Source organism: Chaetodon trifascialis, chromosome 20, assembly GCF_039877785.1.
Source record: "Chaetodon trifascialis isolate fChaTrf1 chromosome 20, fChaTrf1.hap1, whole genome shotgun sequence".
Classification (NCBI taxonomy): Eukaryota; Metazoa; Chordata; class Actinopteri; order Chaetodontiformes; family Chaetodontidae; genus Chaetodon; species Chaetodon trifascialis.
The window spans coordinates 11,480,976-11,507,590 of NC_092075.1; the positions used below are offsets into that span (position 1 = coordinate 11,480,976).

A 26,615-nucleotide genomic window follows, 5' to 3' on the forward strand; every position below is an offset into this window, starting at 1 on the left:
TGAAAAAAAAAAAAAAAAAAAAAAGACTGTAAGACTGTCAAGGACCAAATGGTGACAGCAGAAACATCCTATTGGTTAGCTTCAATTTCTAATTTCCATTTTCAATTTCTGAAGGGCATAGCTGATTTTCTCCCCTCCCTAGGTCCAAACAGGCTTTATCATGTTATTTAATCAGGCACACACACTCACACACACACTTAACCACCGTCCACCAAGAGAACCCTTTATCAGTAACTACATATGAATCTAACCACAGTACGTCTTCATGTCCCACTGACCCTCATCTGCAGGAGTCCAATCCCTCACAATAGTCAGGTCTTCATCGAGTGAGGTCAAACACCGACATTTACTGAGTTCAGGTGAGATGTGCTGTTGTGCTGCTCCGCTGACTCATCTTTATTCAAAGTGTAGAAAAACAGACCGGACATCATCATGCTCAGACATTTACACGCTTGTGAAAGCTGAAGTAAGTTTCTTTTAGTGTTTCTATGGTCATAAATACATGTAAATTTAGGATGCGTGTGAGAGAAATGAGGAGAGACAAGAAAAAAGAAAAGATGTGGTCTCATGATGGAAAGTAACATTGCATACCTTAAAATTAATTCAACATTCATTTATTTGAAAAAAAAAAAAAAAAACACTGTTTACATTTCCACCTGTCCGCAGAGGCTGATAAAAAGAAAACCGACCCTCTGGGTTTGCTTTAAGTTTTTACATGTTAGACACAAACTGTTTCCATCAGACGTGTCGTGTGTTTATGACACACACAGCTCAATGGAAACCTGACTATTGTCACTTTTTTTAACATGTTCATGATTTCAAATTAAAACCAAGTAAAACAACCATTCACTTGTCTGTTTCGCTCTCTCACACACGCGCACACACATACACTCACGCGCACACACACTTTAACACTAGAGCAGGAAACTAACTCTTTCATCAACCAGCCAGTGATGCAGATGTTTTTTTTCTCCCCCCCAAAACATCCACCAGCTACGTATCTATTACGCAAGGCAACAAATTTTAGAAAACAACCTCGAAATGATGGACGCTCACCAGTTGACTTGACCCAACTGGCAGCCAAAATTGACCAAAATTCAGCTGTTGGCTGGCGTCAGTTTCCCACCCTGTTCAACATGCTCCCAAACACAAATACAAACTCAAGATACCGCAAATACACATATATACAAATAGAAGCGGCCCCTCAAACACTGGGGGCAGCTTAACAATTTATAATGCATCATTTCTGTATATGCCAAGAATAAAACTTTTCTAAATAAAATACATAGTTATCTGTGAGGGTGGGGACAGCAGATGAACAGAGAGGAGGAGGGTGGGGCTCGCAGGGAGTGTCAGAGGAACACTGAGAAGAAGCCGTTGTGGTGGGATGATGGGACAGATGAAGAGAGCGGGGGGGGGGGGGGCAGATGGAGGGGGAAGACTCTTCTCCTTTACTGCGTCGCAGCTCCCGAGCACTGTCCTGTGCCACTGTAACACTCCGCTTCTTCTGTTTGTTTAAATCGTTCCGTAATAATAATATTAATAATAATAACAACCACGACAATGCTAAAAAAATATATATAAACCCCAGCCATGTCTCACAACCCTAAGTCCACAAAAAGGGGGGAGGCCTGGCCATCGAGTTCATCTGAGTCGCTGACAAACAGAGCTGCAGAGAAAATTAAAGATGCAAGAGAAAGAAGAAAAACGCAGAGAGAAGAGGCCTGATGAATGGAGCGGGCCGTGAGGGGTGAGTGGCAAATGAGACCGACTGTAGAAGAGGGGAAAAGGAAGAAAGAGAGGGAGGGGGCAGAACAAAAACAGCATAGGCAGGATGTGCTGTAATGAAGAGGAAATAAACAGAAACGAGGAAGCGGAGATGAAATGGCGGGAGGATGTAGGGACCAAAGATGAGTCGTGTTGGGGCGTTGTGATCCACACACTGGTGTCCTTCTGAGGGTTTTCACAGAAGATTGGCGGAAAGCATGAACAAGTGATGACAACATGGCCTCACTGTGAGTGCGCCCTCTCTCCTTCCCTCTAATTAAGGTAAAGGATCCGCAGTCCTCCCCAGACTGGTCGCTTATCCCAGGGTGCATCATACCTCCAGGAAGCGGGAGCTGCTGGTCTTGGTGTGGAAGGGCTCGGACCACATGCGCCGCAAATCCCCCTGTGGACCACAGACACCAGTTTGGACGCGAGTCATGACTCCTGAATCAAATGTTTATGATACGTCTTTCTCCGGATGGGCCAAGAAAATGTTTGTTCCACCTTTTACCGCAGTAAAAATAACTAATTCTCTACCACCTGCTCGCATATTCTTTCATTCTACTTGCCCCAAACTTTGTTCTCAGCTTTCTAAAATTCCCAGAATAATTATTCATCTTACAAAAGGTCATTGATGACTAGTGAGACTGCTGCCTAATCTAAAAATAAAGGAAAAAAAGGCCAAGTTGTGAGATCAGCAAAGTAATCAAACACACCAGTACGAGCCAGTTCTCTGCTGCAGTTAGAGTATTTATGGCAGAGGCGTACTGTTAACCTTGAATTCCACAATTAACAATCATTGTAGAGCACAAAACATTCTGACAAGATTAGAAAAACCTCATGCGCTTGAACACCATTAATAAAACAATGTGTGAATTTGAGCTGCACTGTTGAAAACTGCATCCAGAGAATGTCCTTCACATTTCCATCTGACAAAGGGTTCAATTATTCTTTACAATTAAAGAAGTCAAACGCAAAAACAGCCTGAACTGAACTTCTGGTCAAATAAGTGACTGTTGAGGGCAGTGTCATGCCGTCAGCGTACCTTCAGGTAGGCCATCGTGAGCAGAGGCAGCAGGGTGAAGGGCACCAGGTAGAGCAGAGCGGGCTGAGCAGCGCGATGGATCCTGGAGGCCACGGTGGCAGTCAGCAGACCTGAAGACGCAGTCACATCATTAATCACTGGATACATTTTAAAAAGTATCACCTCCAGACAATAAAACCCTTGACCTTTTACACCGACCATTGATTGCTTGCTTACCCACAAAGTATCCGATGAGAGTGCAGTGGAAATAGGAGACGCGCTGCATGCGTCCGGACATGTTACCAGGCCCTGGGACCTCCCCATTTGCTTGCTTCTTGTAGTTATCATAGCGCAGGACAAAGCATAACAGCAGCCCCGGCATTACGATGTCCCCTATTCCCAGCATTGAGAAGTGGCTTCCTGTGGAACTGCACATGTGGGAAAGAATAGCTTTGTTAGCACAAACACACAGCAGAGGCTGACCGGCAGCAGACGCAGCACGAGCCTCCTCCCCGTGGTTCCACCAGTCTTACCTGGGAAAGACCAGTTTGCCAGGTAAGGAGAGACGGGGGACGTCGCGGCCCATCCCCGGCCCTAAGTGGAGCTTCCTGGACAGAACGTCTATGGGATTTTCAGCAGGTTGGGTGGCAACTTTGACCATCACATTACTATTGAAGATGTAGGCTGAGAAGAACACCTGGAGGAAAAAAGGGAGGAAATTTAGCTGGCAGACAAAGTCCACTTTACCAGTGTCCAGTGATGTTTTATCACTGAAGTTACATCACATGTATACTCAAATTTATGTCCAATTAGACTAAATTACTGTTTCAAACACCTCCTCAAAGCAGGTACAGGTAGGGATTTATTTATCCAAGTCATGTATTGTGAACATAAATGGTCAGTGTCATGAGGGAAATAACACTGACGGCAGTAATGTGCTGGCAGGTTTCTCGGTGCCCAATATGCTCAGGATGAGAGCAATGTCAGAAAATGTGCTCACTGGTAGAACATCACCAGAAGCAGCTCGCTGCGCAGTGTCAGATATGATTGGTTCTGTTTGAATATGCCTTGTATTTGTGCGCTTTTATGTTAGTTTTCTGCAGCACTCATCTTTAATCCTTTCCAAGAAGCAATGGCTGCACCTATTTGAACAAACGTATTGTCTGAAGGAAACAGATAATATATCTACAGCCGCCAGGTGCTCCTACATCCCCCTGAGCTGTTCCCCCAGATCTAAACTGATTGTGTTCTGTGGTTTAATTAAATTATGGAAAACACTGCAGTTCATGCAACAACTCAAAGAAAAACATGGCTTCTCACTTCTACCACTCACTAACCCGCTGATACATTCTCATATTAAAGTCAGCATTCATGAGATAATGCTTCACCTTGACTTTGGTGACACTAATGCTGTTAAGTGGCCATTACTTCTGTATTTTGTGCTCAGTGCAGGCGCTGATCCAAAGTATGGACAATGCCAGATATGGCTAAGAAATCTCACCTAAATCTACCCGAGACAGAAAAAGATATACATGTTTTTTCTTTTTTTGTTCCTCAGAGGAAATGGTGATGTTCATCCAAGTTTTGGCTCAGGGAGACACCTGCTGTCCTTTGCAGCCATTTATCTGGTTCATTTCTGTCAATGCGGGCAGCTCTCAGCATTGATGCTAACTCCTCACTTCCTTCCAATAACCTGCAAAATGTAATAATCTGTCTGGAAAGGAGGCGTTTGGGCTTTCACAGACTGAATAATTACCATTTTGCACAAAGTCTGACAGCGGGATGATATTTGTGGACTTTTTTTTTTTTTTAAATGAGTGCGTCCTTACACACATCGTCTATTTGCTGCATCTCATTTCAGTGGCTCTGACAGAGGTCAAGTTATGGATGGGTGTGTATCTTACCCAGAACACGTCATAAATGAGCAGTCCCGACAGCAGCAGGCAGGACACTTTCAGACTGGGGAGCCGCACGAAGGCTATCATGGCGACACACAAGCCCATGGCTAAAGCTGCAAGGAGGCAAAAGACAAGACAGTTAAAAACACGCTTTAGCTGAACAGAAATGAGCTGAAATAGCAACATGGGAAATGATTTATGCAAGTTTATTTAACAAATATTAATTACTGAGCGCACAGGCCTAATTAATTAGTCAGACTACTCTGATGAAATTTCTCTGCTCGTGTCCTAATTCGCTTTTGGGTGCATGAGGTATGACCTGGTGAGACACAAGATGGTGCTGAGATTCAACATGGGGGTACTGCAGGTGTTTCATGCATTGAAGGTTTGTCTCAATAAACCTGTATGTTTTTATATAGACTGTGTTTCTCATACTACAAGTAGTGTATGCACCTTATTTATTATTACCAGGTGTAATAGTGACAGGAACCCAGAAGGGCACTGTTACATTACTTCCCTTGTTCCAATGCAGGGACATGCAGTAAGCATGTCGAGCTTGTGTTGAAATCCTTTCGGATTTTTGTCAATTTCACAATTCAAGCAGTTTCATCTGTGCTTTCAGCGTGTCTATTTTCGATGACTAAGTATTGCCATTTGTCGCAGGGATGTGTTGTTCGCATTTGTTAAGAAAACTGCCATGAATATGTTTCAAATTACCGAAGTCAACTGGGTAAAATAAGAGAGGTGCACACCCTTACGCATTTTTCTCTGCTTTGTTGGACTGAAATATCAATTTTGATCAAGATGATTTGACTTAAATGCCAGTTATTTTTTACATAGCAGCTGACTAATATACAGCGTACAGAGTACATTCTGTATTCTGCAGTAAGAGCCTGAAAATAGTGTTGCTAAAATGTCTTATTGTATGAGTTGTTCCTTCTTCCCCTACAGATGATGAATGGTGACTTTTGTCCAGACTCTCACCTTCATCAAACCTCCTTCTCCTCACACACTTCATTTTATTTCCGAATAATGGGCTACTTTGGTAATTAAGAGATCCTTGTGGTACAACAACCTGCTGCAGAACTATTTCCTGTGACACACTGACACAAGAATCACGACAGACACACGCACCGTCCATGAGAAGCCAGTGCCCAGTCAGCACCCAGATGAGCACCAACATGACGGAGAGGGAGAAGGACAGGAGCTCAGCCAGAGTGAAACGCCCACAGCAGCCAAAGGAAATCCTGCAACGAGACAAATAAGAGACTCTGCTAAATCACTCATCATAAGATAATGTGCTACTTACAGGCAAAAATGTTTTATCACTGAGCAGTTTCTGCATATTTTTGCATATTATGTGCAACTAGGATGAGAGAGCATTGATCTGTATGGGTGAGGGAGCGGAGAGAAAAAGCCTGTGAAGACCAAAAAAAAAATGCTTGTCTCGTTTGTGTTCATGTGTTTGAGTCATTGTTAGCTAGCTCATGCTAGCTTAACTGTTACTGTTGTAAATAAACAGCGCAAGTGCAGAAACTATTCTCCTTCTCTTGAGTTTTAATTTGGTTAGCAAACAGCTTCAGGAGCATTACCACCTCCTTCTGGACTGGAGTGGCACCGACCCTAATTTGCAAGACAGACTGCAATGAGATCCCCAGCGGGGATTCATGTACATGGTTTAAGTATAACTGAAAGTGTCTTCAATCTGAACAGGCAGACAAGGGATGCATTCATGATACATGTGCTAAATATAGCCTGTGCAGTCTTTACTTCTAAATAACAACAACCTAAACACTGAGCTGGAAAGCGTATGGGGTTGGAGGTTGGCTTATTGCTGGCTCCATAAGGTATACAAAGGTTGGCTGAAACCAGATAGGAGGCTCTGAATCGGTAACTAGAGCAGAGGTGTTCATATTGGTTATTGACTGGGAGGGTTGTGTTGTTGTTGATGTGCTTTATTATTGCCCGAGTTGTCCAGACACCTGAGCCCAGAGACGCTTACAAATGATCTCTGTGTAAGTGAAAGGATACACGTTAAAGGGCTAGTTCACCCCAATAACATACATTTCCCACACACTCCCAGTGGTACTTGCGGACGGCTTCAGTTTTGACTGAGAAGAAGCTGATCTCTGAGTGTTACAAATGCAAAACAGCATGGAGCAGTTTGAGCAACAACAGACACGATTCACAGACACAAAAAATCCACATGGTTTCCTTACTTGTTTTGTGGGGAGCAGGGTCTGGTCAGATACTGGCACATTGGCAGCAAGAGGAATGCAAATGCGATTGTTGCGAGAACTGAGGAGAAGAACAAAGCGCAGCGGTGAGACCAAACGCCTAATATACCTCGACTGCTTGTTCCACTCATTTTCTTTCAGCTTAATGGGGCAGTTAATGGTCTTCACAGTTTCAATAATCAACACAAGTAGGCCTTCCCCAGGTGTGCTACAACTGAACACAACTGCCAAAGCCTGATTAGAGGAATTCTACAGCTGTACAGGTTTTGTGTTACGATGCTTACCTGCAGTGCAGATGGTGAAGACCACCTGTACCGAGTCAAAGAAGAAGAACATGACTAGCAGGGACACAGAGGCTCCTATGGGCAGGAACAGGGCCTGTGTGGAGTCTATAGTCTGAATACCTGCAAAACAATACAAACATCCACGTGAGTGATTAGTTACAAATGCAAGAAAATATTTTGCCTGCATACTTCACTAACTCTGATAACACTCACTGTTATTTGTGTTGCTGTTATTGAAAGCCCCTGTTGTCGTGGGGTTACCATCTTTATCCTTCTCCTGGTTCTCGCAATCCATGTTTAATGACCTGCAGGAGGGAGGGAATGACAGAGAGGAGAGAGCAGAGAGCAGGAAAGTGTGTTGGACTTGGGCATCAATAATCAGAATCTCAAAAGCAGACTTAAAGCGAAAGAGACTTAAAAAACAGCTTTATTCTCTGGTGAATGTGAGAGAGACTATGGCTCCTGCTGAAAAGTGATGGCTCTTATCTGAAGGAAGATGACTCAGTTTTGAAAAACTCTGGAAATAAACCCCCAAACATCTTCCTTTTTTTCACATTGTTGACTTAGTGCGAAAAGTTTGGGCGAAATGTTGAATTGCTGAACTTTGCAGACGGCGGGAGGTCTGTGAACTTAATCTGAACTGTGGTTCTAAACCGAAACCTGTGAAAGTGTCACATCATCATTATCATCAGCCCGCAGAATCTTTCCATGTCCTTGCTGTTTTTTTTGGGCTCACATCCAACATTAACAGATGTGAGCACATTCATAAAAATTGTTGTAAAAATCAGATAGGTTTATGAAAATATAATTTGCCCTTAATTCCCTATGCATGCTCCCACCTTACAGGCGTAGGGCTCAGTAAGAAAAGCACAGGTGGAAATAATAAAATTGATGATTATTAGTAACTCTTTTCCTGTGATGGCAAGTCAAAATGTCTGCAATGGCTGGAAGCATTTAATTTAGAGTGCAAAGAGCAGAATCCTTTCACCTCAATACGGTCATGTTCCCTTGAGGGCAACATTGGGCACACTGAGATAAACAGTTGGTGGCGCTAGAAGCAGAGGCGATGAAGAGATGCTGACAAAAAGCATGTACATCATGATCTATGTGCTCAATCTCTTTCTATCATACTTTGTCACATTTTGTTTTTATTGCCACACAAACTCAGTTAACTGTAAAAACTTTCTGGGGATATGTCGCGGTGTTTTGTGTGCACAAACTGAAAATAGGCTTTAAAGCAGGCGGCTGGAAGAGCATTGACTGTGAATGATTTTATCTTATAGCCCCAGATTAGAATGAGCTCAGTGCAACATGAACTGATCAGTCGTGACTTCCAAATAATAACTACAATCCACCCAACAACCACTTTTTGTCTGACGTGATTTTGTCCTGCCATCCTATCATGGATTGACGATGGAGCACCGTACTGGCACTGTCCTCTCTGCCTCTTTCTATCTGGATGGTAGATAAGACAGCATCAATAGCCCACATATTTATGCAGATATAATTTATCCAAGTGATGGACACTTCATTGATTCTGCGTTGTTAATCCAATAACAGATGGATGAGGAAAACATAGCCGCCTCTCAATTCAGCCTGAGAATCAAACACTACAAAGCCAGTGACCAGAAGACTCCTCTCAAACAAATTTGTTTTTCATAATGCAACTAAATCGATCAAAACCCCATTAGATGCAGGGCTATGGATTCTTTTGATGTACAAAATGCACCAAAATCCCATTACAGCCTACTGTTCACCAGGTACTCTTGGCCTGTGAAAGCCCCCAACGCTGCAGCAACAAGTTTCTCATCCACATTAAACAGAAGATGCACATTTGGATTAGACTGAACCCGGAGAAACGGCTCCATACATCGAATGCATGGTAAATAAGCACATTTACTACAATAAGGCAAACGTGTTCTTTAAGCGTTCTCAATTCTTGCAGCCAGGGGCCCAAAATGAGAACATTTGATATACTTGAAAAGGTTCTAAAAACAAAAAAAGTGCTTTTTCATGACTGTTGCTCTCATGTCTCGTGAGAACGTGGGAAGGAGTTCTGCTGCCAAAATCACGTGGCCTTGCGAGGCAACTAGATTGTTATACTGTGCTACACATCCTGAATACATAGCAGAGACACTGAAGCCGTTTTCTCATACGAACTCTGGACAGTGTCAGCCAAATCAGGTCCGGACATTGTCCAGAGATGCCCTTTGGCACATGTAGCACACTTGGAACATCTGGAAATACATTTTTGACCATCTTCACATTTTAGGCCTATATTTATTTTGTTTGCAACTCTGGCTGAAAAGTGTTTTTGTTTCACCTTTTTATATTTTATACATTAATATTTTGTTGAGTGTTTTAATGAATATTTACACCAAGGTTCTAAGCAAAAGGAGAATAATGATCAAATTTTTGATCAAAAGCTTTATATTTGTCGAGTATATGATTAAAAATGCAATAGGAAGTAGGCTTCTAAATTATTCATTTACTGGATTTACAGAAATGTGTTATGAATCATTATCTGGATAAGAAATGAGGATGTGAGATTTTGGTCATAACACAGCACTACTCTGCAAGTCGTCGTCCACCATCCTCCTGAGAGCAAAGCGATCATTTATTTAGTGACACTCACCTGAAGCTGCCATAGACGATGAGAAGGATGGAGATGAGGAAGGTGGACACCTGGCTGGAGTCAACTAGGGAGTATGCCCTGAAGAGGAGGGAGAGAAAAAAAGAAATACGAAACCAATCAATAAATTAAATATTTGTGGCGAAAAAGAAAATTCCGTAACACCTGTCCTCATACTGACATTATCCTGATTAACTGTAACAACTTGTACTGTTTACTTTACAACTTTACAAGTTGTCACTACACTAAACATCACATGCAGAGCAGGAAAGTAAATCAGCCTTAAAATACACAAATGATACTGTGAAAAGACTCTGCGGCTTCCTCCTTTTGTTGGTCCCGACTGGAATCTTTTACACACCGCAAGCTGCTATTTTTCCTAAAAAAAACACAAGCGTTTTATTTTTGACCAGTTTTCCTTTTGAGCGCATTCATTACAAGCTGAGGTGAGTGAAACCACGTTTGTTGTTTGAGTTCAAACCCCATGTGATGGTGTGGAGACTTTCTCTTATCTGTCACATCAAGTCTGTTTTTTTCAGTGTGTAATTTAGTGTTTGATAAGCTTCTCTGATCATTTCTGAAAGAGGAAAAAAAAAAGGATCCCTCAGCTATTTTACCCTGGCTGAGGGATACATGGAGGGCCAAAGGACAGACTGTTTAGTTTAGTTACAGAACACTGTTGTATGATTACCCGACTGCACATTTATGAATTACTTCTAACATACGCACCCATATGTCTAGCAGTCTAATGCACACCAGCAACCATACTTGGAGCCCAAAACAAAATAAATGAGTAACTGGGGAGCTGTGAGTCAGAATAGACCCGATTCCAGCCACATCTACTTTTACTAGAAAATTCCAGCCTTGGATTTGTTTGACTGAGCTAAATTGCACATGCATCACTTTCTCTTGGAATAAAGGTGGTTTTCCTCCCCGATCCTACTCTATAATCAATTCAGACATACAAACCATCAGTTTGAAATTAGAATAGATCATGCTTGCACAGTTCTCTCTATCTTTTTTATACTGCCATGCAGTGGAAAAGAGTATTATGCCGGTGTAATTTCAGTCAATCATTTCAGATGCTGCACTTTGACACTCTCGCACTGGTTGTGGCAATTTTATCACCCCTGCTTTGAATCTCTGCAGCACATCATTTTCCTCCTTTTATAGAAGACATGCAACTCCAAGTGATATGTGGGGTGGAGCAAATTTTATATCAGGAAGATCAAGAAGCGTAGTATGTGTATAACAAGTGGTCACGAACTGGGTGGCCTCTTTCATACACTGGCCAAACAACCTGTGCATTATGCATATACGTAGGGGGAACTGGGTGTGCGCAGCTCAATTAAAGACTGTTATTACTGCAGTCAAAATTATGAGGAGAAGATTTTAAAATCCTTTGGAGAGAGTATCTAATACAATGTGAAAACATCACATAACACACTGATACTGCATGCTACAAGAAAATGCTGCTGTTTTGCACACAGCTGAACATTTTCTGTCCCCGAGGTTGAACATTGGTTTTTTCTACAGCAGCTTGCTTCTTTAAAGCCCCTTTGCGACTCACTTCATTACTACTCGCAGTCAATACTAGTAATTATAAATCATAATCAGTATTAAATGGTATAAAATGGTATGTATTAGTTGTGTAATACAGCATGTTAAGGCAACATATTTAATGAAAATCCTGTGCTGAAACGTCACACAGATGTTGAGAAAACTATGGCTTAAATTTCAACATGAGCCTTAAAATGTCTGAGCGCACTGAAATGCATTGTCCATCGTCAAAATACAAACCATGCTGTTCATGCAAGACATTCCTGCAAGACGGGCTGTCTTTTCTGTACAATCTACGAAAGCAAACATGATTTCACAAAATACAGCGTACCAGTCTGGGCTTACTGCAAGCAATCTGCAGACCTTACTGAAATTACTGGAGTAACACAGCGAAAAAGACTTCCCTGTAAAAATCTAAATACCTCTTGACCTACATCCTCCAATGCAATCTGTGCATGTTCTTGCATTTTTTGAGACAGACTAGACAAAATAAAAGGAGCTGCTGAAGGACATTATAATGCCAGTCCTCAGCTGAGGGTTGTTGTTACAGAGTATACACTTCAGACTTAAGATGGTTGGCATTTTAGTTCTGTGCTTTCTTGATGAATAATGAAAATAGCTTGAAAACATTACTTATCCAGATCATTTTTAGTCTGTTAATGAGGCAAACAAACAGATTTTCTTGCCTCTCTGAAACAGGAGCCTTGTAACATTACACATCTGACTAATCCTAAAATTTCATCGTAAAGTCATCTCACTGTTTTGTTTCTTCAGACAAACGTGTAATCAGACTTCTAGTGTGCAGACTGATGCGCCGTCTAAGCACCAAATTGTTCCCATATCAATGATCTGGGGGCAGACTTGACATGCAACCTCATAATGCAGGCCTTTTTCTGGGGCAAAGACAAGGCTGGCATTGTGAAGTGTCTGCCTTCAGCTGAGAGGTGCAGATTTGACCCCAATCCTGACCTATCTGTCTCCTGTCAAACTCTGTGGCCATGAATGCAGGCTGGAGGGAAAAAATACCAGCATCCCCCCAACAATGCCATCATCATCACTACTCCAACAGCGCAGAGGCACCAAAGCCGCTCTTAGTTTGTATTTTAGCTCAGACTTCATCAGTCTTAAAAGGCATCAATGCATCGAAGGCTGAAATCTATCAGCTATGAACAGAGCCATTTGGCAGGCTTATCAGCTCTATTCAACCAAGTGAATAAAATGATACTGTTTACAGTTGCATGAACACAGTAATGGGATGAAACTGTCCCAATTTTGCTACTTAGTGCACTACATTTACCTTCCTCCATTTTATTTGAATGTCCGAACTCACCATAGAGCCCTAAAAACTTCCCACAATGGACTTAAAACAAACAAATAAAAAAGGCATGTACGCTATATTTGCCGGCTAACACACAATGCAATGCGTCACGTTACAAGGTACAAAATTACAGAAAAACAACAATGATTCAAAGGTTGAGTTAGACCAATATACTGGCCAATATTAGTTTGCAGATACACTGACATCTATGAATATGTCGGCCGACAGGTAACAAGAAACTGCAGTACATAAATGTCAAACAAATGTATGAGATAGTTACTAGTGACAAATATTACAGTTACTCCTACAGAGGAAATGACTGTGTACTGCAAGTGTTTCTTATACTGAGAATACTAAATAGAGAGAGAGAGAGAGAGAGAGAGAGAGAGAGAGAGAGAGAGAGAGAGAGAGAGAGAGTTCATCACTTAAACTCTTAGAAGTGCAAACATTTCAGCAGCTGCAAGACGCCAGCTCGTTGAAGACGTTATGGCCGTGTTTGTGTGTGTGTGTGTGTGTGTGTGTGTGTGTGTGTGTGTGTGTGTGTGTGTGTGTGTGTGTATGTGCGTGTGAGTCAGATATTCTGTTGGAGAAAATGAAGAAGTTACGTCCGTTTCTGGTCAATGATTGTAAACATGGAGGAGTGTTGCCCAAATGTGAGAGTAGCCTCCGTCCGACACATTTACCCGGTGTGCTCGAGCTGCACATGCAGGCTGCCCTGCAGAAAATCCATTTCACAGGAAATAGTACAACGCTGTGTTACATCAAACTCATTGACATTCATTAAATACCGCCACCACCACCACATGACTAGAGACACTTTCTTGTGCCAAAATGAGCTTAAATCGTAAAACACATAGGTCAGAAAAAATGACAATGGAAAAAAAGAAATCTGACAAAAAAAAAAAAAATTAGTGGAATTTCATAGGGATCCATAAGCAGAGCGTGAGAGATGCTGCACACAGGAAAACCACACTAGCCAAAGGGAACAATAGTGACAAGTTGATCCCCAAAAACACCAACTGAATGACACTTAATACAGTATTTGTCATACTGCAGGATACAATTCTTTAATTAAAAAAAAAAAAGCCCAAAACATTCGAGTTGAATCAACATCTGTAACAGTGATGATAACAGTGTAATGTGTAACAGTCTCTGCTATGTTTTCCAACTGCTGCACTTTGGGTCACCTTTTTGAATGCAAAAAATGTCTCCCACTCTACTACAACAGTAGCCTGCATCTCAGTCCTTACATGAGTGAAGCTGCATACAGTGAATATAAATGGTCTTTCCTCTGCAACACACTATATCATGCTGGCTGCATTTCAGTTTGTGGTGGCAATGCGGGCAAAAATTGAAGGAGTGTAAAATCTCGCAATAATCACTCAAATGTTTGTTTTAATTACACGAATAACAACAGGGCTCATGAGCTCAGAAAGGTTAACTCCTTTGCATAATATCAGCAAACAAGATAGGACAGAAGCTTTTCTGTGTCGAAATATCAGGCCCTGCAGCTAAAATCAGCCCTTTTCTGCTGGCATGCAGTGAATGTGGTTTCAGTTCGGAGTATCACTGGGCTGCATTACTAGTTTTCTTCCAAGCACTGACACAGAGAACAGCCCTTGCATAAAAAAGACACAGCGCTCCAAATCATTTTTCATTCTGCTGCGTGTGTGACACAGGAATTCACAGTTTTCATTGTGATGCTCAAGCGGGGGGGGGGGGGGGGGGGGGGGGGGGGGGGGGGGGGGGGACAAGTATCCCCTGTCTCTTTCATTCATTCAGTAGCAGGGGAATGACTACAGGGTGTCTAGGAGGGGAGGGTTAACATGTAGTTCACTGTGGAAACAGGACACCGGGACAATACTGCATCAAGGAGCTTTGCCCCGGTCTCGTTTGTCCAATAGAGGCCTCTTCTTAAGGACTGACAAACACACTCAGCAGGCATCATCTTTACCAGCACAACTAATTACAATGGGACCGGTATACTTGACCCAACATGTAGGTCATAATAAGTGTCTAACAACATAGCCGATCCAAATATGACACCCTATTCAGGCAAATGTTTCCCTAAACAGGTTACAAGTCTTGCCAACAGTTTGGCCTAAAGCGTTAAGAAAGTGATTAAGGAAACTGACCTTGTTCTTCACACACAGACACCAATGATGTCACTACCTCGCTGTCAACACAGTAAGCACATAGACCGCTAGTTTAATCTACCACAGGCCTAATTCATATTCTAGTATCGAACTGCTTCGTCTGAATTCTGCGCACAGAAGCCCGTAGAACATGGGTGAGATAGATGAATGGAACATTTAAAAACAAAATACAATCCCGGACTGTTGGGGGCTGGATGGCAGCCCAAAGTGCCATAAGACGTCCTTGTTCGCTGACAGACTAGGTTTTCAATAACACAATCCCAATACCGTCCTCCATCAAGCCAGTTGCATGCATGACTTGACCACTAAGGGGCCGGGTCACTGGGCCACAATGAGGACTTTTGCAAATGCTGCCCCTGTGAGGCGTGGATATTTAAGATAGACTGTGCAGAAATTTTTTGCTCAAAAGTCTCATTAGATCATACACATGCAGACACATTACTCTAAATGAAAACCCCTAGCATAGATATTAACTTTACTATAACCTCCAGTTTCCAGTAGCCACTGGGTGGAGTTGCCACCAAACCTTCAATTGGGAATTCAAATTTATCTGCCTCTACTTTCTCATCCAATTATGGGTGTAATGGGTTACATCCTTCAGGAACAAGAATGTAATTTGTGATCAACGGTGACCTTTTTGCCTCCATGAAAATGAGTACATGTTCCCTGCGCTGCTGCCCAGGTGTGTTTACACCTTTCTGTGGATTTTTTTTTCCAGTCTGAATGAGTGATGATAAGGGATCAACACAGAAATGGACAGAAAAGATTGACACAGTGAAGGCATGTGAAGTCCTTGCCTGGGTTTAGCCATGATATTATAATTAAATGGTCCACGCCTCAGCTCAGAGTTGCAAGGATTGCCCTGCAGCACCATGTTTTAAGAACATTTTCAGGTAAAGACTGAGCTGTACACCTATTAAGACCTTTAGGGTCCAGATCTAATAATTTTGATAATCTAAACACAATGATTTGAAATATCTGCCCTAAAATTCCAGGTGCAACAGACTACCGTCTAATTAGGCTTTTCAATTCTGAAGGCTAATCTTAAATCATGCTTCTGTTCAGGACACAAGCAACAGGTGCTTCAGTAATCCGTCAGATTCAAACCGACTAATGTGTGCTCCAAGCTGACAATACAGCAGCATTAGTTGTGTCTATATACTTATAACATTCTGTATTCAACAGGGACGGTGCTTGCTCTCATTTCTGTCCTTTGATGTACCTTAGAATACAAAGGCTCTTTGACACTAGATATTACTGTTAATTAAGCAAACAAGATTATTTTAAATGTGCAGCACATCACCGACTTTCTGAGTTGAGTGAGTTGATGAGTTGATTGGTCGGTGTCTGGAAAGGCCATTCTTGAATCAGATTATAGAATGTATAGTCTATATAATAGGATTAGGGATCATATCGTAATAACTGTGTTTCCTGAGGAAGGATGCCCCCCCCCCCGCCCCAAATTCATTTTAAAAAGGCCAGAGGGAAAGGAAACATACTTTTGGACAGCTGCTGTTGTCAACATGGACCTGCAGCCATCATCGTTCAAAATTTCAGCATGATGACATATTTATGTTCTTTGACAGCAATATTAAAGAGTCTATTTAAGATTAGATTTTATGACAAGCGTTTAAAAAAAATCAGTGATAACAGTTTCTGGACAATTTTCTACACACACATTTCAAAAATTGTTGGTTATATACTACAGCAGGTGGCTACACAGATGGGGCCGGACACCATGTTATCAGAATGTAGCCTGAGGTAATAACAGTGACGACTAATGGCAGGCAGCACCTAGGATCCACTAATTTCCGAGTGTGAAAAAAAAACTATTATTACTACTACTACTACTGCTCTGCTTATTGTCCATAAGCTACAGCAATTTTACCAGTACAGAAGACACACAGCACAACCTCCACGGTAAGCTGTAAAAAGACACTGCAGTGCTGAGTTTAGCAGATAGCCTCAGATAGCCTCAATAAGTGCTCAGCTTTTTCTTGTGACACTGAAAAACAGGGATCACTTTGCGTTACTGAACATCAAAAGATTTTCTCCAAACATGGATTGCAATGCTTGCAAATCGATCCTCCGTACAATCTACAGAATTAACTGTGAAACATGAGCACTCAGTTTTTCAAATAGTTGAACAATTAACTACGCAAGTCATTTATCAAGTGAAAGCGGGTATTGATCATTACTTTTGGCATGTTACAGACCAACTTCATTTCTTAAATTAAGCATGTGTAGGAAAAGATGATCATAAAATATTGCCAAACACACTTTCAGTTCCTTAGATGTGGTTGCTGCAGTGTTAATGCTGGAGGCTGATGTCAGACAGTGTGGGCAAAGTGGTTTAACTATTGGATTTTTTTTTCCATTTTGGTCTCATTCTTATTAAATAAACCAAGAGTGGGTGATCATGAAGCAAGCTGATGCAGAAGTGTCATCTTCAACTTTACTTGTGTTTAAGAGCTTGCAAGGGAAATCTCCTTATTAAAGCCAATTTCTAATCTATACTATCTGCATTGATGTACCTGCAACAATTTGTGTGACGTGAATTTAATCAGCTCTAGTAAACAGGTATGTTTGCATGCCCAAAGAAGGATTTAGTTTGGACAAACTGGGTGAATTAACAGCATGGATGACTTCAAGGATGACTCCCAAAAGTGTATTTTTGACCACAACACAGTGCTCACAATGCATCAAATCATATTTACCGTTATGTGATGACATGGCTGTAATGGCTATCATCAACCTCCTTCTCCAAATCAGAACAATTCAATTTTTCTCAATTATATTGTAAAACTTCCTGGGAAATTGAGTATGTGCACTCTTACAGCTAGCCCTGAAGATCATACAGACTGGACCCTTTGGCTGTTCAATAAAGCAGTCAAATGAGATGCTGAATCGAAGCAAAGGCACATGACAATTGGGCGAGAACAGTAGCTACAGTAAAAGCTTTGAATGAAATTACAGAATGAAGGCCGATATTTCACAATGTCTATATTAGGTGGTTGCAAATAATGACAAAATGTAATGGATTATGATTAAAGACAATTTCTTCTCCCTTCTAATTAGCAGGCAGAATAAAAGCTTTCATAAGATGACACTGACAAGTGCAGTGGCTGATTAATGTTGTCTATATACAAATACAAAGAGACGTTTGACAATCGTCTGGATGGACACCTTAAATCAAATACCAACTGTGTAGGGCTGCTCTCACTTAATACAGGCATTTGTGTCTATCACTGTCTATCACCGTGTGCACTTCAGGAAGCAGTACTTTCACAATTTCACCTAAAATGTGATGGTTCAAAAGTTCTGACTGACACAGCATGCATTTGACAAGCTGCAAAACTGAAAATGAGGAAGAGAAACTGGGAGAAAGCAAGTCCCTTGACAAATAAAACACAGCAGTCACATTAGGAACCAGGGCAGCTGCAAAGCTATTTGCTGGTGTGAAGGGTTTTGAAAATGGCATCAGACACCTTCAAAATTTGTTAGCACAAGGCTGAACAGGACTTGCTGTGGTTAGCTCATTAGCAATTTATCCAGGCAGCAATATAGTAGTTAGAAAACTAATCGTGCAGAACAGAACATGCAAATGCTGCCGACCACAGCACCCAAACGAAATGTCTGAGCACGCATTGTCATCACAGGACTGTGTCTTCCAAGACCTGCTGTAGTCAAACACCACTAATACAATATATTGTATATATATTGTATTACTTGCAACCACAGGCATAAGTAATATGCTTAACACAATGGTTTTAGTGTCGAATGTATAATTGTTTTTTTGTGTGTGGGCTTTGTATTTCTTCTTTTGAGGTAATGGCAGCATGGGACTGCGTTCAATGGCTCCAGATGACATGTAGTCACAAGTTAGTCTACCTGCTACTCTCCTACTAAGACCAAAGCCACGTGTGCATCAGACACTTTGAACAAAGTTCCCTTGAAATACCATAACCAACTCACTCATACATGCATAAACGCACATACCTAAAGCTAGATCTCATTGGATATTCACCACAGGCAGTACTCTTAGAGGTAAGCGGGGTTGGTACCGTAACCCCCTTTATTTTTCCAGCAGGTGGGAAACAAGAGACTGCTCTTGGTCTTGAGAGGCTGCAGCATTTAACTAACATATTGTAACCTATACTTTACATTTACTGCCAGACTGACAACTTACTGCTAACCTTTTCCTCTGCGCCACTCATGTTCACCATCAATCTCTCTCTCGCTCAGCAGAACATTCCCTTCGCACACACATTAAGCACTGAGCTACTACACTTATAATAACATGAACACAATTGAGGACATTGAATGTTTCGTGTTCTGTCTTCTTGGTATGTGGTTGCTTATTTACAGGAGACAAACTTTGTCTGAGAAAAGGCTGCAGACAGCAAGACAAAAGTCTGCTGAAAAATACAGGACAAAAGCTCACCTGGGAGAGCTTCTAATGGCAAAAAGCCCTAAAAATGACCAAACACATAACAATAATAATACAAGAAAAAAAAACAGTATGGTTAGAAAATCCTCCAGCAGTGTGCAGATGATGAGACGACTCTTGTTGCACTGTCTCTCGCTGGCCAATCAATGGACTGCAGTGGTTCTTGTTCCACCTATAAGCACCAGACCAGTGTGCTGGGTTCTCAACAGAGGGGTAGCGAAAAAACGGGACAGAATGAAGTGGTGATATTTTAGGGCCACATCGCCCACCCCGAGTACCAACAGAACCAAGAAGAAGAACACCATGATTGTAGATGATACGACAAAACTACAGCCTGCAAAGATTCGGCAATACTATTCTGAGCCAATGTAGTTTGTCTGCGTTGACTGGAACTCTTAATACCTGCTGAACGCTCCTCAATTGACCTTTGCCTTTCCTCACACTCACCCAGGTACTTCTGCTTGAGGTGGTAAAATACATAGGCTTGTGGTATTGCCCCCATTTGCTCTTAGTCTTAATGCACCTCGTACTTATTATCATGGTTTGTTGCACACCTGATCTTTTTTAACCAAACCACTTCCACACTTCTGTAGTCAAGCCAATTTTTGGATACAACTCGTCCACCTTGGAGCTGGTAGTAATGCTATGACCATGTTTTGAGAGTATGCAAATTGAAATTTTACATAGTCACCCTACAAGTGGAAACATTGTCCTGCATGGATGCTAGCAGCAAAGATGTTGCCGTTATTTCTTTTACAGTCTAAAATTAGTTATTTGAATTAGTTAGTTAAGAAAGATGGGAAATTGTATCACGTATGGATTTATTTTTAAGCGTCGGTGGACCAAAGAGGTGCTGGACGTGTTGAATAACAACCTTCCAAAAACAACCAGCGGACTGTGCACCTTTGAAAATGTCAATGGTGAGTTTGAAGATATTTTTAATGATAGGGTCCATTTGGAAACGGTGCTGACTTTTTCACATTTTGTGTGGTCTCAGCTACAGTTTCACGCTCTCCTTCACGAATGCTTAGGCTCAGTCATGTATTTGACTGTATTTTCACTCGGATCCACCAATTCTGCTTTGTTAACTAGCTCTCTTTCTCCCCTCCGGCTGTGTGTGTATGTGTGTGTGTGTTTGAGCGGAGTGACACAATGTACAATGCACAGTAACAGTAACTGTCAACATCTGTTGCTCTCAATGTCATTTTGCGTGTGAAAAAAGGAGTCAGTGCAATCATCCAACCCATATTAGCTTAATGTGTGATATTTTTAGCCGTTAGGTGGGGGTGCTCTTTTATTGTGAATATGTTCACATTAAAATATTGACACCGATTTAAGCCCCACCACTATATGGACTAGTCTTACCGTAGTTTAGCCATAAAAAAATACTCTGCCACTGCCACTGCCTGGACAGTGCTGGCTACCTTAGAAGAATAATGTTAGCCTGTCCTTTGTAATGCCCTAATATTACAGTTAGTAAAAAATTAAAAATGAAAATAAATACACACACACACACACACACACACACACACATATATATATATATATATATATAAGGCAAGGCCAAGTCATCTGTTGGTGTGACCAACTGAGAGTGGAAAAGTTAGTCTGGAGCCCTGGTACAGTAGTGATGAAGTAAACTGGTGATGGCACATTTAACTGAACCAACTCAACCACAATTACAACAATGCAGCGTTTCAAGTGTTTTCCCACACTCTAGCATACAGATGGCCATGATTACAATGTAATTCATCTTAAATGCAAATACTCGCTCACAATTCAATATCTCACCAGAAACAGATTCCAAATTAAAGGACATGCAAGAAAAGCAACCAGTCATGTGGCACTCGTAAAATTACAGATGATTGTACATTGCTGTGAAGTGTAAAAAGGGTTAGGGCCATAATTTGACCAGATTGGCTGTCTGAGTCTTTGCACACTGCAGGAGTAAAAGCATATGTGACTTTGCAGTTTGGTTGCAAAGAAAACCTTTTGCCAGCATGGACATACAAGCTTTGATTTAGCTTCAACTGTTTTGCCATCTGCACCAATTATTCTTTTCAGAAGTTCTTCAGGTGACATTTAGGCCATTTCTGGCACAATAGATGGTCACTGTCCTGAACAATGTTTTTCTGCTTAGCTTGCACATTATCACAAGTATCTACACTCTCTAACCCCATTCACACAGGATCTAGTTCTCTAGCAGAGGTTGGGTGATTTTGAAGGAAAGCACCAACGTTTTAAGAAATACACTTGCAGTCTAAACACAAGTGAGGTGAAAAGATTGAACAAGTGTAACATGTGTGTCATGTAAGACCATTTGAAGCTGTTGGAGTGTGTGTTTGTTTCTCTTTTTCTCATTGATGAAGGCTAGCTATTTTCTTTGTCTTTCCCTTTGTGCTAAGCTTATTTAACAAGTTAAAACACCTTGAATCTGAGACAACATTTCCACCTGACATTAACATATGATTAGTATCTGGATATAGATCAACACATGTTGACACCATCAGATGTACATTAAATCTGTCCAGTATGCCCGGAAAATGCAACTAATGAGTCGCCCCTCACTAAAAGTGATTTAAAAATGAACGATGACCATCTATAGCATTGCTTTCCTTGACCTGGGACATACCATGTTTGTTGACAAGTCTGCCAAACAATTTGCCATATTGAGATCCATATTTGAGGTAAAGTCTGTCTGGAAATAACACTGCTTATTAATACCTGATAAAAACACAAAAGCCTGTGGATTGGACATCATTATCCAGATAATGTATCAAGGTACAGACCACACATTAATACAGGTGTAAATGTGCTCAACTGCATCTCCAAGTTTGTCTTTTTCCTCAGATCACCACAATCCATCATTGTAAAGAAGCACTGCATATAAACTTTCCCAATGAAAAACCAATAAGCGTCAAATTATTATTAAATCAACTTTCACCTTCAGCTTCCCTTTAGTTTTGTACATAAACCGAATAAAACAAAACATGTACAATGTGATTTTAATCACCTGTTATTGACAATAAACTAATTCATTAGTTTCACTCTTAACATTACATTTCAAACTTGACATTTTTGTCAGTGTGTACCTGGTAGCTGTTTCCTAGTAGGCATGTTAGACAACACACTGAGCTTCTCAAAAAGTGCAATCCCCCAAAATCAACATGACTCAAACACTACAAAATAAATGTTAAAGGAGAACTCTGGCTGTCAATTTGAATTCACTGCTAAAAATTACTGCCATTTCATACATACTTAATATTAATAGTAAAAAGGGATATTAGCAACAGTTTAGCCCCAAGCTTATGGTCATGGTGATGATGACTGAGATGACGAATACACGGTTCATAAATGTAAATTGTCTGAGTTGATGAGAAAGCTTTGGCTCAATCATACATCAAAGTAGAAATTCTGCAGTGGTTGGCCTTGTCCTCCTGCAAGCAGTGTCCCCACCTGTGCACCTTTACTGCTGAATGTTTATGAAAACTACAATGACACAAAGCCATACTCACAAAATAAAAACGACAGGGTTTACAATTAACCTCAGAGCAGGAAATGCTTCAGGAAATGCTTTCGTTACCAAACTGATCAAAGTCACAAAATCTATGTGAGAAGACGAAAGAAAAACCACACCAAGTTATGACATTAAAATGGAGTTAGACGAACCCCAAAGATCAAAACATAACATTTCTTTGAACCCCCTACCATTCAATTAACCCAGTCTGCTCTTTGGGAGTCACTGGTTTGGAGTTTTCATACGAAAGAGAACGCTGTTCTAAAAATGATCATAACAAAAACTCAACACGAGCTGTTGGGATCAAAGAAGCATAACTTAGCCTACAATAATTAACTAGGCCTCAACGAAAGTCAGGTCATTTTCATTCATGGGGACAACGCATTTCAGTCATCAGATCATCTCTGTCTGGTTTCGTTTAATCTGTTCTTCAACAAGCACTAGAATTGAACAACAACGCTCACCTGACTTAAAGTGTGTATACCTCACTAATTGGTAAATACAATTTGTGACAACCTACCGTGTGTCACAATGCCAAAGCTCACCCTGGAGCTGGCATTTTGGGACATGACTGCGATGCCAGTTAGCTAGCTTAGCACTACGGCAGAACCTTTGTTATTGTGTGGAACGGGTCGACGACGAATGCTAGCCGTCTACTCAGCTAACGCTAACATGTTGACACAGCTAACGTTCACCAATCTGTCTGACACTGTCAAGCAACGTTGTACTATTTGTGCAAAATTACAATTTTCAGAAACCAAGCGCTGATAATATGAGCAAAGGAGTCATTCACTGACTGGCTAACCCAATGAGCCTAGCAAACCGTTCGGCAGCTAGCTCTTTAGCACTCGCTCACAATAGCACCCATTGCAATCGAAGCTACACAGCGTTAGCACGGCATCAGCTGGTGGAGCTGATTAGCCGCTGCTAGCTAACGAGCCAGCTCAAGTTAGCTGTTAGCAATTCAGAAATGCAAGAAAATATATCTGGATGACAGACATATCGCTCTCTAGACGGTGATAAATACATCTGAGCGCGTAGACGTGAAGAGCCAAGCATTAACGTGAATTGTCAGAAATATAATTCATTGGTTTAGTGACCTATATCAATCAGGCTTGGCAGTAGCAACAGCTAACGTAAGGTAGCTACTACTAATCGGGAGCGAGATGCCTGTGCGCACTCACCAAGATGAGTAGCCTTGCTCCGCCATATCGCCGAAAACAGTGGGTTCCGCGACTGTGGCTAACACAGATTCAGGTCCCGGTGACAACCCGTCAGGACCTCGGAGAGGTTTTCTGCTTATCCTTCACAATCCGACGTCCTAGCAGTTACTTTTAGGTGACAACATGATGATACATCCCGGCGGCAGCTAGTAATCACTAGCTGAATATCATGCAATTGAAATGGGAATGGTGGTTTGCTATCGTTAGGTGGACAAGACAAAGCACCCCGAGAAAAAAAACACTGATGTTATTTTCGTCGGTTTCGCTAACGTCCTGCCGTCACCCCAGCCGAGAAGGCTCGGTCTCCAACGATGCTACACCCACTGTAAATCCATATTCAACATGATGTATCCAGCATAGATTCGGATATTCCTCAAGTCTGCACCCCTAGCTGTTATGGAAGACGTTCAAGCTTTGTTTTCTATGGCGAGAGTCACGGGAACGCGCAAAATCGCCCTGCTGTAGAGCTTTACAAGTAGGACGTGCACTGAACGCTTTTGTGCACTGAGAATGCTCGCAATGGTTTCCCCTCAGCTGGCAGCAGTGCAGCCTATCATGCACACCTACAACTAAAGCCGCGGGCATTACGTCGACTCTGAAATGCAATTTATGGTTAGACATTAAATTAACTGACGAAGCATTTGATGTTATCGTGAGACATAATTTTAATTACTGACCAAATACTAAAAAAACAAAAAAAACAAAACAAAACAAAACAAACAAACAAAAAACCCCACACGATCTCTCACATTAGACCCATTTAATTAACTATTAGGATGAGAACCAGAAATATAACATAAAAAAATCTGGATAAATTAGAAGCGAAAGCCACGGTTTATAAATAGAAGTGGTGTAAATGAACGAATGCTTTTAGATCGTTTCCTATTATTTTTAAAAGAGTCACCCACAGATGAGCAGGTCCAGAGTGCTCTCAGAGGTGGTTTACAGAGTCTTTTTCACAATTTGTTGATTAAAATCTCTAAGTTTATTTTAGATGATTTTATGCTCAGGGGCCTGAATGCCCCTGATCAAAAGACAGATAAGCAAGGCTGCAGTACACAATAAAACACAGTGAGATAAACACGATAAATACATGTAAAAGAATGTGGTGTGTTGCAATAAGTTAGTCAGTTAAAATCTATTGGAAATGTTTATGTCCAAACCACCATGTTCTTTCATGGTGGTTGAGCTTTTGAGTGAGAGCTAGTGCAGCCAATCACTGCACTCCAGCTAAAGACACCTTAAAAAGCTTCAGCAGAAGGGAAGGTCCTTTAGTAGATATATTGTAAACTTTGATCAGCACTGCCAGACACTCTTTGTGTAGGAAATAATTATACATACCTTATGATTCCCTACTAAAGCCAATTGGACTAAAGCCCTACTAGCATCCCTTGAGGCTGCAATGTACAACCTTCAATATAAAAATGTCAGAAGAAACAAACAACATACAGTGTTTTATTAGATTTTAGGACTTTCTTTATGCTAGAGGCATGCCTCAGGGGGTGGCAGTGTCAGTCAGTGTCATGCACATGCAGTTTCAATTTGAGCAATAGTTTGTTTACCTTAGCAATAAGCATCACTACCTCAGAGCAATTAGCGTGGCTGTAGACTCTGTGTCTTGTTCTGTTATCTGTGTTCAGCACAACTAAATGATCAAGGGGTCATTAAAATCAGGGCCTTCAAAACGCAGCCCAAGGTTCATAACAGCTCATAACAGACATTATACTGATCAGATTGTGAAATATAATGTGGGAAAATATTGTTGAAGTTTTGACTGAAAGTGCACAAAAAGAAGACTAACTTTTATCCTGTGTGCAAACATATGGCTGACGATCAGGAGGTTGCCAAAAATATGAGGATTCATCCTCGGGAGCCCACGAATGTCCACAGACAATTTCATTAAGATCTAGATTAGTTTCCTGTGGGTGGGGTTAAAGAATCAGTGTCCAAATTAGGAATGGTATATCCTCTGCAGAAAGAGGAATTTTCACAGTAAATCAAGTAATCACTAAATACATTAGGATTAATTCTCTGGGGATCGTGCATATCTATAGCAAATCTTGTGGAGTTCATCTGTTTTTGAGATTAATTGTCATGGTTGGTTAGGGGGAAACTTTGATAGCGGCGTTGGACAAAAGGTCACAGGGGTTCATTTGAATCTTCCTGTTCTGGATTTGAATATCCATGCAGTATTACTGGGTAATCTGGATAGTAGCTTTTGGAATATCTTGATTTAGATGAATGAATACACAAACTGATGCTCAGATGGACACATGGATGGATGGACTAAGTGAAGGAAGGATACATATCCTTAAACACAAAGTGTGTAATGACTAAGAGCCCTCTGTTTGTGGACAAACCAACAAGATGACATATTAAATACAACAAATGCCAGATGAATAAAAAGCACAGCTGAGTCGCATATGGAAACAAGGTCAGATCCTTCCTGGCAAGACATTTCTGAGTGTGCAATGCTCACACATTTGAGCATGTGTCCTGAAACATGTGAAAGCATCAGTTCACACAGACATAGAGAGATTTGTAGAGAT

The 26,615-nt window shown here is 41.2% G+C and overlaps 1 protein-coding gene across 1 annotated transcript; it reads right to left on the bottom strand.

The window, feature by feature from the left end:
* Positions 1–623: 623 nt before the first annotated feature.
* Positions 624–24,511, bottom strand: sppl3 (signal peptide peptidase 3). The gene is made up of 11 exons (XM_070989388.1): positions 24,028–24,511; positions 9,846–9,923; positions 7,424–7,515; positions 7,211–7,330; positions 6,909–6,987; positions 5,824–5,936; positions 4,696–4,802; positions 3,325–3,488; positions 3,029–3,219; positions 2,813–2,922; positions 624–2,170 (listed from the first exon to the last, which is right to left on the bottom strand). The coding sequence occupies exons 1-11, from the start codon at positions 24,051–24,053 to the stop codon at positions 2,099–2,101; spliced, it is 1,152 nt and encodes a 383-aa protein (XP_070845489.1). The 5' UTR covers positions 24,054–24,511; the 3' UTR covers positions 624–2,098.
* Positions 24,512–26,615: the final 2,104 nt, after the last annotated feature.

Coding starts and splice junctions, on each gene's coding strand:
- sppl3 (XM_070989388.1), bottom strand. CDS start 24,053: ATGGCGGAGCAAGGCTACTCATCTTG. Junction 5,937..6,908: donor CCCTGCTCCCCACAAAACAA/GTAAGGAAACCA, acceptor GTCTCGTTGCAG/GATTTCCTTTGGCTGCTGTG. Junction 3,220..3,324: donor GGCAAACTGGTCTTTCCCAG/GTAAGACTGGTG, acceptor CCACATGTGCAG/TTCCACAGGAAGCCACTTCT.